General features: G+C 52.8%; 3 protein-coding genes across 3 annotated transcripts; 2 read left to right on the top strand and 1 right to left on the bottom strand.

The window, feature by feature from the left end:
* Nucleotides 1-6,681: 6,681 nt before the first annotated feature.
* On the top strand, nt 6,682-7,952 carry LMH87_009206 (uncharacterized protein; the record flags this gene model as incomplete). The annotated part of the gene is made up of 2 exons (XM_056202499.1): nt 6,682-6,776; nt 6,905-7,952. 2 exons carry the CDS (start codon nt 6,682-6,684, stop codon nt 7,950-7,952), a joined length of 1,143 nt encoding a protein of 380 aa, XP_056057057.1.
* Nucleotides 7,953-8,054: 102 nt separating this feature from the next.
* Nucleotides 8,055-8,397, top strand: LMH87_009205 (uncharacterized protein; the record flags this gene model as incomplete). The annotated part of the gene is made up of 3 exons (XM_056202498.1): nt 8,055-8,110; nt 8,165-8,221; nt 8,286-8,397. 3 exons carry the CDS (start codon nt 8,055-8,057, stop codon nt 8,395-8,397), a joined length of 225 nt encoding a protein of 74 aa, XP_056057056.1.
* Nucleotides 8,398-9,321: 924 nt separating this feature from the next.
* LMH87_009204 (uncharacterized protein) lies at nt 9,322-11,497 on the bottom strand (the record flags this gene model as incomplete). Its single annotated transcript, XM_056202497.1, has 3 exons — nt 9,322-10,592; nt 10,691-11,127; nt 11,292-11,497. The coding sequence occupies 3 exons, from the start codon at nt 11,495-11,497 to the stop codon at nt 9,322-9,324; spliced, it is 1,914 nt and encodes a 637-aa protein (XP_056057055.1).
* Nucleotides 11,498-11,693: the final 196 nt, after the last annotated feature.

Here is an 11,693-nt window from a genome sequence, read left to right as displayed (position 1 = left end):
GATGTCCCACTGTCTCGACGACTCCATTTCACACGGAATACTACTGTAATCCATTACTCATTTAATTTAGAGTAGCTTACACTGACCGGACAGTTACTATTTTTGGTTTCGAATAAAACAAAGTTCATGCCCAGAAATCTCTATCGTCGACTACCAATGGTGTCTGAGTCGAGACAGCAGGCCACGTCGGCATCGAGTCTGCACCTCTGTATTCGGCTTTGCCAATTGCGTCTCTTCCTTTTTTGAAAGCTTCTAGGGACAGTGATAGGCTCAGATAAGCCCCCAGGATTCATCTTAATAAACACAAGACGTCACTTCAGAAGCGGCATCGGGACTGGTTCGGCGCTTTCAAGACCACGTACTTGCATTGGCCCTCAGTACCAAGGAGCATGAGTCTAGTGTACTCCATCGTTAATTAATAACTAAAGCGCTATTTGATGAGCGAGCTCCAACCAGAGTGCATCGTCAGTGCCTGCGCCCTTCTTGGCGTTGACCATTTTGCGCTATCGCGGTTCACCTTCGTAGCACTGTTCACTCTCAATGTCATCAACTCAATACAACGTCAACACAATCCACACCATCGGCGTCCACCTAGGCTGTCCAAGATTACTGGGGCTTCCGAGCACGGGAATGCCTAGGCCCGCATGCACATGCCGCACCAGTAAACTTTATTTCGTGGGCATGCCTCCGAACTCCAGCATCCCACATGCTGCGGTGCCACCGCCATTTATTAATAAGTTGGGCTCCCTCCTGGGCCATGACCAATATCTCTCATCAAAAGTGAACAGATCTTTAAAGAATAATCCTTTCACTAATCAGTGTATGTCCATCTAGCGAGAAAGGAGTAGGTCTTCCGCCGATAGCTCTGTCCCGGTCGCGTTGAGCTAAAACATACATTTGGTGATACCTTCTCTTGATACTCATTAAATACCACCGCCATTCGCTATATTCCGTGTATTTCATTGGTGGTGCGGACACTGGGCCAGGGTACTGAACCTGTTAGGGTGGTAGCGCTGCCTCTCGGCTACCTACTTTCTACTTCATGGCGATGTGAAGTCGGAGCGTATCAGTGCTGCGAATTCTTTCACCCATGCTACAAGGATACGTTTTTTTGCCCCTGGGAACGTCAGGTTTTCGGTATTCGGCTTCTCTGTAACATGAAGTTCTAGGCTAGTACAAGCCGAGGCTGTGGCGTATGGCCAACAAGTACAGCAAGAACTGGTTCACTTAGCAAGAGCTGGAAGAAATGAATCGCTTGTATTGCAAAAGTCCAGGTGTAGATGTATTCGACCGAGTTATGCGGTGAGACGCTGGCCAATCTCTCCCTTGGTACCACCAAATTTAGCTCGCGTTCATCTATTCCTCCTGTTTCTGGCCTCATCCAAGTCAAACTCCAGCAGATCCGTTCACTGTCATGTTTAATCATCGCCACTGTGCATTATCTTACTGGTTTCCGGCAATAACTATTCCGGATTTGGCAACGTAGTATTGGGGGCAATTCACCATCGGGACAGAAGCTGGTAGAGGTGGCTCGGCGGAAGGGCTCAAAGAGGGGTGTGGGCACAGCCAGCCGTAGCATTGAGTTCTAGCTTGCGTCTCTGGGGCCAACCTGGATACACTCTGCTAGTTTAGCTCACTTAAACTGTTGTTTCCTTTGTTTCATGGGCGCTGCTGCAGGTGCTGAATCGTGGGAGCGGCACTGGACTGTGGCGCTTATTAGTGGGTGTGCTGCATATCGCCGAGGCTGGTTACCAGAGGCTTTCTAGTCGAGCACCGCATGCGAGCACCGAGTTTTGCACAGCCCGAAGCAACCACAAATAAATAATACGCAGTCAGAGACCCAACTTCGGCAAAGGCATCTGCTGTCAAGGGAAGGGGCAGAAAACAATGCTTCAAAGTTCAAATGGAAATTCGCATCGCATGTTCCCCAGAGAAGTAGAAGCGCTGCAGGTGACATGTCAACTAGATATGGTACGGCATCGACGGAGCCGTTCATATCAAGGGCGTGGTCAAGAAGGGTATCCAAAAGGTACGACGAGATTCTCCATGAGTAACCGAATCTGCGCAGCGCACCACTCAGGAACTTCTGTTAGTCTTCCTATAGGCTATTGCTGACTGAAAAGTGATGCATGCAAGGGTTGCTCGAGGCTTCTGACAAGGGCCCACGACGCCAAAGAGAGAAGACCGCGGAAAAAACAAGGCTGAACCTGCATTCCCAGGGTTCTTGTGGAACATTTAAACATGAGACCAAATCAAGAAAGTGATGGACCGAACTGAAACGCCGTCATCTCAACGGTCGGGAAATCTATCAATGCACGTGAACTTGCGCGGAGTCGACCGAGGACTGGTCGTATTTTCGTAGGTGGTGCGAGGGCGTGATTGATTACCTTTCTCATCGGCATATCTCTTCAGAACCTTGATAGGACGACAAGAGAGCAGAACGGGATGCAGATAGTGCCGAACGGACGTGAAAGGTTGTGGAACGTAGACGGCAGTGTTCTAGAAACGCTCATATTTTCTTTTGCCGTATATTTGGTTTTGCTTTTTGTTTTCCTGTTTCTGTTGCACAGATGTGCGGTGAGCGTTCGCGTATTGCACACGCGCATGTCTGTACCAGCACTACTCCGTACGATGACGCCAATCGTCCCAAGACCCTTGTCAAAGAATTATTCACCGTGCCTGGCGATGCGGCGGGTAGCTAAGGGGGCCGGGGCGACCGAGATGGAGCAAGTCGACGCAAGCTCACAAAGATTTTCTCTTACGTGGCAGAGCATGGGTAACGCCATTGGATGAAATGAGCGGCGGCAGCCACGGGGAGGAGCTGGTTCTATGATCGGGGAGCAACGAGGTCTTGAAGGCGCCAGCAGGCGGATCTCTGTCCAGCTACCACGGAGCTCCACCGGCTCGCCGGCTTTCCACACGGCACGTATCGTTTGCGCAAATAGGCTATTACCAAGAAAAATGAAGGTTTCCGCAAGCGCCGTTGAGATTAACGTGTTTCCGGCCAAGTCAAGAGCCGGACAACGGCGAGGGGGCAGATAACTGTGCTCGAAGATTGAAAAATATCAACAAATGTAATATATTGCCTCTGCTTCTGATGTTTAGCCGTTCCCTCGGCCCATTCGGTGAAATATAGTACTACGCTGAGCATGAGAATCTGATTTGCCGTTCGCTCCAAAGGACAAGATGGAATCCGTCGGGAAATGAATGCGCTAGCAAATGGTACGAAGTCCAAAACTAGTCGCTAAAGACAACCGAGCACCATGATAAGATAGTGCAATTGGTCAAAGTCCTTCAGCGCTCTGGCTGCTACTTGTCTGCACGGAACTAACTCGTTATTACTGAACATGCTGGCCAGCCACGTTGCCGGGATACAGCGCTCGCTAGTTTCAGTGGCTTCAACGGCCGAGCCCAGCGCCGTTACAGCGACGACAGGTGGCTTCTACAGCGGGCTGCCACAGTAGCCGGAGCGAGTTAGTGAACAGGGTTTCTCATCGGAGCTCCCGGGGTGTGTGTGCGGAGGCTGGTTCGGCCAATCATATACGGCATACGGGCAACCAACCTGCTCAAATGGGACTGGTCCTCGTACGATGACTCGCGCTGCAATACGCAGGGCCAAGGTTTCGTACCCCCCTTCCCTTCAATGGACAAAGTTGTGTTGCAATTTATTCTGCTCTTCCCTATTGCCGTATTGCCGCAGCAAAAAGAGTCGGAAGATAGATAAACTAATTTCTCGGTTCCCCTCACCATTGGCCTCCTTTCTGTTCATTTCGCTCCGGTCTGATGGATCTAGAGGACCGCAGCCAAATGCATTTTCGATCCTCAACTTACACACACACCCCACGCGTTGAGCCAACGGGGTGGTTGATCCGACAGGGCCGGATTGGCACTTTTTTTCCAGCTTGACAAGGGCAGGGCTAGTTAGTTGGAGAAACTTGGAAGTGGGACGGCACAACACACAGCGTCGAGCAAACAACCAACCCAGGGCCTCCACGCGAGAACTCGACGAGGGATGTCCGTGTGTCGCCATGCTGTCGCAACTCTCCCCCACCACCAAAACTCGGGCATGCAAGCTACGTCGATCACTGCGTCCTGAGCTGTGCAGGGATCTGGGGTGGGCGGGGGGGTGACGGAAGGTAAGATGGATGTCGGCTACAATGAACGAAAGACGGATTACGTGCGTGTTACCGCTCGCATCGCAAGACAAAAGGAATGAAACAAAGCAAAAAAAAAAAAAAAGGACGAGCTGGCAGGGTCTATGCCGCATGCCTACCATGCTATTTTGTCTCGGGCAGACGGTGTGTGTCTTGTCTTGGGCACATGCATGAAATAGGCCTGTACTGGTAGAATATGTGACAACAGCATATGCCTTGACATCAATGCAACCCGCCCGATGATTCTTTCTCGTTCCTAAAATCGCTTGGCGCAACAGAGGCCATGATGTCCTGCGCCTCTGCTTGCGACGCCCAGCACTACGCTAGCAACGGTCACGGTCGTTCCTGGTGTCGCTGAATATGGGGCTTGTCCCGACGGCTTTCACCACATGGTAATAAGTTTTGACTATCCCAAACAGACACACGATGTAATTGTCGCCAAAATTCAAGATTTGAACAGGCTAGGGTTGCCTGTCCATGCATGCCCCGGCTTCTACCATCTGTCACTTGTCTCATCTAATGATGCTACCACGCATAAGGCTGTTATCACGATATCACTTTTTTCCCTGTTCCAGTTAGATTCTTTCAGCTTCTTTGGTCCGACTTGCCTTCAAATTCCCCAGTTTAGAGCGACGACCACGGACCACGACTCAGGTCGGCCAGGGGAGGGAAATGGCATGATGGCCAATTGCCGCTAGATTTCACCCAAGAGGAATCTCCATTCTTCCGGCAGTCGCAAGAACCCAAAAAAAAGACGTTTCATCAGCTTTTGTTGCTAGTGCTGTCTCTGTTTCTTCCTAATCTAACCTCCGGTCTATACTGCCAGTCTATCCAAGTTATTCGCACCCAACACATGCTGAACCGCGCCGATCGCATGCGTCATATGGAAATGTATAAGTGCTGGAGCCGGCGTACAGTGACAAAGACCAGATGTAACAGCTCTGTATCGATGACATTCTTTTTCTTGACTTTCAAGGTTCCCTTGACCAATAACGAGCACCATGCTGCTTAAATCGGAGATAACCGACACGCGTTGCCCCTTGGCAAACTCTACTGGGCTGCGCAGAAATCGACACATCCCCTCCACTCCCTGCTCCTCTTTGGCTCAGCCGAGGTGTGCACTCTAATTTCTTAGTGTCCGTCTTGAAGCCTGCCGAACTGAATTTTTTTATTCTTTATTTTTTTTAACCTAATTCCCGGAGCTTTGTTACACACGCCCATGGTGTACCTTTGTATTCTCCCTCCTTTCGCTCTCTAGCCCAGTCTCTCCGCTGCTGCTGTTGCTCCTCCACCTCACCTTATCCTCCCCCATGCTCATGCCCCATCAGGGATTGTGCGGTGGTGTTTAGAGATTATCCGCTTCTCGGTAGCTTGAAGCTCGGCAGGCCTCCTCCGGGAGTCCACTGTACATGGGTGTGCGCGTACAGTGTCCCCAGTCTGTCCGGTGTATACCTGCTCGTAGGCGGAGCAGCCGTAAAGCAATAAGCTTGCCAGGCCCTCTTTGCTGTTTTGCGGATTGACTACTCTTTTAAAGCCCCTCACCTGCTTCATATGCTTCAAACCGGCCCCTAAAAACGCGCCACTCAGTTCCCCCAGAGAACAGAATACTTAAACACTACCAAGACGTCTTGGCTCTATTCTTATTTCGGTCTTCTCGGCCCCCTCTTCTCAAAACATACTCTATACGTGCTATATGAACTCAAAACCCGTACACAAAAGCTCCGTTTTCCCGACTCGATCTTGCCACCCACTGCTAGTCTTATTTCTCTCCCTTCGCTCGCAACTACGTGTGTTGCTTGACAGCGACCCGCGCCTCGAATACACATCCCACACCCAATAGCTCGTACCGTCTATGTTCTTACCTTTACTCTTCAAGGGTTCCCTTTCTTGTATTGCCGTCTCGGACCTCGCATTTTCGATTTATCTACTGCCACACGCACTCTATGGCAGGCATTCTTACGATTCGCATACCCAAGACTCTTCCCTAACAACACGTCAAAGTTCGGGAAGGGAAGTCGCCGACGAAGGGGGGGAAATAATCCAGAAAAAAGGGCTATCTGAACAAGAAGATTGACGAGCACCTTACCTCGAAAACAACCAACGCAGCAAGCTCCGGTGCAGTTGAGTCTATATGTCTCTGCAATTGTGTCCCGCACCTCTTTTCCTTTCGAGTACTCCCTTTTGCGGCCCTAGTACCTGCACTCACTTGGATCGCGCCTCCTCGTCAGTGTTGACAGACCAGCTTCCCCCTACGGCTGCCCCCAGTATGAACAATACTGGAGCTGTACCATTGCGCCTCGAGTTAGATGGCGTGGCACTTGGTGCTGCAGACAGTAACACAAGTGCCAGTCCTTCGCCCGCCCTTCTGTCAGCCTCGATAATCACAACCGGCTCGCCGTACTCGATTGCGCCGTCCTCAGCCTCGTCGACGCAGATTCTCTCATCTGATGCACCTCTTGGGCGAGAATCTAAGCGACCACGGATCATTAGCCGCCATTCTAACGCGATCTCCAGAAACCCGACCGCTATGGGAGACCGACCAGGACACCAGCTTATGAACCGGCACCACGAGCGCTTCGATGTGAATTATTCACAAGATCTAGAAATGGGTAGCCAGTCAAGGTACGTAAATAGGGTCTTGATGTCTTCACTATTAGGTGTACACACGATAGAAAACCCCAAACATGCTCTGGTGCTCAAAATCTCGGCTTTCAATGCGCTACAGAAATCAGCTAACGTGATTGCGTCAGGTCTACCATGGCAGTTGTGACGCCATCCACAATGCCGAACGAGACATACCCGGTCGTGGGAGCGCCTTACTGGAGTAGCAACTCCCTTGCTACAGAATCTATAGACAAGTCAAACCCGGAAGATGAGGACGCTAATGATGGTCTTGGAGGAGGCGAAGGACAGATACATGGTGGCGCCCAGTCTCAGATGTATGGAAACGGCGTGGCTTGGGGCCAGGATATGTCGATGCCAATGGATTCAATACAGCAATACGTCCCGCGGCGGATGGCCAACGGTTCTTGGGAGTCCGAGTTTCGGCATTCACAGATGCAGCCCGACGGCAGCCTTGCATCGCCATACGAGACGTCCTCGGCCGCAAACAACAACCCTCAAATGTACGGCGACTACCCCATGGTGAGCGGTCCAGCGCACCGCGTTGTGCCCTCCAACGCATACGGAACTCCCAACGGCAACTCGACACCGACCACACCTCGTCTCGCTCCCAGCACTGCCGCCGGCTGGCCGCAGTCCGCTTTCCACGGCCCGGCCGGCAGCGCCGGCGGAGCCAACATGCGCAGCAACACCCGGCTCGGCGGCACAGGGCTAGGCAAGGAGATCAAGCCCAAGATCCTGGCGTCATCCGCATCGGGCCTGCCCCGGAGGAGCCCGGTGCAGCAGAACGCCGCCACCGCGACGAAATCCGAGCGCGCCAAGTCGGGCGACCGCACCACCCACAACGATGTGGAGCGCAAGTACCGAACGAATCTCAAGGACCGCATCGCCGAGCTTCGGGCGGCGGTGCCTGCGCTGCAGGCGCAGCAGGACGTCGAGTCCGACGGCACGAGCAGCCACGCGGCGCCCAAGGTCAGCAAGGGCACCGTCCTGAGCAAGGCCACCGAATACATCCAGCAGCTGGAGCAGGCCAATCGTGCCATGGCCAACGAGCACCAGCAGCTCATGGAGCGCCTGCACACGCTCGAGGCGATGCTCCAGAACAGCGGGGTGCGTACGCCTCAGTACACACCCAATCATGGCATGAACATGTTTGATCCTCGCGGCTTTAGCTGACTTGGTGGCGGGCCCCGGTGCCGCAACCGAGCATGTGCCTCAACTGCATGATGGCAGAAAGCCGGGGACTGATCGCGGCCTTTTCTTTTTCAGCATCGCGGCATGGCATGGGCTGTACCAGGGGCATTGGGATTGAATAGCACATCAGTGGAGCAAAGGTAACCTGGTCCTGGATTTCCGCTGTCAAGGGCAGTCAGACTCATAATTCAAAGGAGGCTAATACGGACTCGATCGATCTGTCGCTGGGTCGTGTCTCACTCGCTACACGCGTTGGTCGGCGCGGCACGTCTGACGAATTTGTTGCTTCATTTCGACGAATTTCTATTCTTACAGAACAAATCGAATATGGGCTTCACGGCATGTTTGCTGGGTCATTGGCCAGGTCGATGATGTGACCGTGGCAATTGGCCACGTGCACAGGGGAACGCGAAACCTGATGCGCTAGAGGCTTCCGCCACGGGCCGCTGCCACGGCCCGGTTCACGAGCACAGTGTACACGACAATGATTTTGTTTTTCAGCGGCCAGGTTAAGGAACACGGAATACCGAGCGTCTTTTGTTGCGGCGAACGAGTTTCACTCGTACATCGGAACACGAGGATCCCATGTGCTTATCTGCCTTTTCTTGTGCATCATTTCACGTTCTGCAGGATTCGAATTTTTGCGGTTTTTATCAGCATGTTTACAATGATATTACAGGGTATGGAAAATACAGCGCGGAGTTTTTTACGCCAGGGTGCGTTGGACGCGCAGCGAATTGACCATCTCATTTGATTTTGGAGTCTTACTATGTCTCGTTTGCTCGCTCCACTTGGGTTGGCTATTGCTGGTTTTGTTACTCCATTAGACGCATAGTATTGAGTAAGGCATTTCTATGAATAAATACAAATTAAACCATATGCATGTTTCACTGCGAGTTTGTGTTACGGTGAGACAGGATGCCGCTTCACGAGGGCCGGCCTGGTTGTAAAAGGCGATAGTTTGCAGCTAAGACTGGTTGTGTGACCGCCGGGATTACATGTTGAAGCGCGCGGTTAACATAGCCTATATCGAACGACCACAATCCGACACCCGTGAGATTACATTCGCAATGTTCAAAGCATAGACCGATTAATTATAGCACACCTTTCTCAGCGCCTGCTGTCAACCTGGCGGAGCTAACTGTGCCCAAGAAAGCTTCCTGCTGTTACCGGGTAGGTTCCACGCGACCTGAGGCGTGTGACAGCACGCACAATGTCACTTCAGACAAAAAGGGAAACGAGCGGTGCCTTGTCAGTGCGTCATTTACATATATATTTGGACCACTCATCTATCTAGTGTTACAGACGGGGCTGTACTGTACAAGAATATGTGCACTGTAGACACTATTTCCTATGCACGGAGAGCCTCAATATCAGCAATCTCCTTGACAGCCTCCGTCGTGAGAATGTGCGGCTCGGTCTCATCAACACAGATGCTGTCCTCGATACGCACGCCCATGCCACGAAAGTGAGCGGGCCAGCGCTCGTCGTCAGGCACGTACACACCAGGCTCGATGGTGACGCAGTGGCCGCGACGGAGCAGCTCTCGTCGCGAATAGCCAGGGCAGTCGTGCACGTCGAGACCAATGTAGTGTCCGACGTGGTGAGGAAACAGCTGATCTATGTTGGCGTTTGACACGTCGAAGCCTATCGAGCGCAGAGACTCTACAAGCCCACGTACTGTCAAGCCGTGGATGTCCTCGAGTGACATGCGCGCGTTTTGTCGGCAAAGGTCGACACTTTTGCGCTGCACAGTGAGGACAGCTTCGTACAAATCACGCTGTGCGGCAGTGAACCTGCCCGTGACTGGCCAAGTTCGAGAAATATCAGTAATGTACGTGCCATATTGGCCACCGGCGTCTACGAGAATGAACTCGCCCTCACGGAAGACGCTATTGTTGACTGTGTAATGAATGCAGTTGGCGCGTTCACCACCTGCGACTACGGGAATGTATGCGGAGCCTTCGCAGCCGTTGACGGTAAACTGGTAGTCCAGGAAAGCGTGCAAGTCCCTTTCCCGAGTCCAGGGCCGTCGCATTGCATCGGTGATGGTGCGCCCAGATATCTGCCCTGCGCGACGCATGTTGGCTACCTCTGCCTCGCTTTTGATAGCTCGCAGTCTGTTCATGATGGGATACAATGGTGTTCGGGATGGCCATGAGGTCTTGCCCGAGAACATATCCAATAGAGAGCTCTTGCTGGTCTTTTCTGCGGGCTGCGCGTCGGCGTAGATGGAGGTTGCGCGGTTGAGAATGTCCGGCAGCAATGAGCCCATGCCGTCTATTGAGTAGGCCTCATCTGCATTGAAGATGTCTTCGGCAGCTTGCACACCATTGCGGGGGCCGGACCACTGCTCGTCTCTAGGGTTCTTGGGCTGGACGAAGAGCCTAAATACGTAGTCGCCCGTTCCGCAGCCTGTCTTTTCTATGACAGCTACCGCCTCGGGTTCTTCCCATCCTGTCAGCCAGAAGAAATTGGACTCCTGTCTATATGGATAAAAGACTGCGCCAGACTTGTATTGGAGGGATGCGGCGTGAAGAACTACCACGGCTCCTTGAGGGAGAAGATCGACGAGGGCGGCGCGACGGTCGGCATACTCTTGGGCAGTGATTCCTGGCGTCACTAAACATAAATAACACACGAATCAGCGATCAATTACGATTTGAGAATAGCATGCTCGAGGACATGCGAGCAAAATAAAAATAAAGATGGTCACCAACGTTCGCCAGGGTTCAGAATGTGGGGGTGAGTCTCGTAGACTGGCTGACCGAATTGAAGCTCGGCGGCAGAGACAGAAGCATGCTGCCTTTGGGGGTGATTCGAGAATAAGCGACCAGAGCTAATTTTACCACACGCAATGGTGGATCTATTGACTCTCGGGACGGCAGCGCTGCAGAGGGCTGAAGGGCGCGACAAGAGGCGCCGGAATGACGGCTGATGGAGCTTCATCTTAGGATAATTTTGACGAGGAATTGAGATGGAGAAGCTCAGGCCATGGCCAATGATGAGAGAGCCGCGAGAGAAAGACAGCGCTGGAGATGGACGAGACCAGAAAAAAAAGACAATGGAGTCCTGCACCGAATTGCAGGCTGCGCGACCGAGGACAGCGACGTTGGTGGTGATGTCGAGAACAGATTTGCGGCTCAACCCGGGGAAGCTGCGGTGTTCGACACAAGCTATGCGGGAGTGCATAAAATTTCTACAGCGGTATTTTTGGCGTGCAGATGGCTGACTGTGCAGGTGTTGTGCAGCGACGGCATGCACATTAGGCGTGGGTGTTTGGGCGTCTTGAACTGTGGAGCGGGGACGAGTTATGCTCACCCGCCACCGAGGTCTGCTGTGGCAGGGGAGCTGTGCTGTGTTGATGGCGGATGCGGATGCTGGTTGGCCGGCTGGCTGCCGTTGCGGAAGACCGGTGAACCGCTGTAGGTAGTGGCCGCTGTGGTGCCCGTCCTCTGTGCCGGCAAACAGCGCTGAATTGCGAGCGACTTGTGCACTGTAGCGCCAGCGAGGCGTTCGTCGCCCATCCCGTTGCTGGTGCGGCGGGTTGGCCCGTGCGTGTTTTTGGCAGCCTTGCCCAACCAGGTATAGCGCTGTTATGCCTAGCGCGAAGTCTCCATCAACACCTCTCTCGTCTCCAACACACGCTTTCTTTTTCACCAGACGACCGCCTGCTAGCTGCCGCCACGCAACAACATCACTCCTCGCAGCTCGAGCTTGCCT

Source organism: Akanthomyces muscarius, assembly GCF_028009165.1.
Source record: "Akanthomyces muscarius strain Ve6 chromosome Unknown contig_18, whole genome shotgun sequence".
In the NCBI taxonomy this organism is placed as follows: Eukaryota; Fungi; Ascomycota; class Sordariomycetes; order Hypocreales; family Cordycipitaceae; genus Akanthomyces; species Akanthomyces muscarius.
Note: the sequence above shows the minus strand (reverse complement) of the source record. Positions and strands in the feature narration are given on the sequence as shown.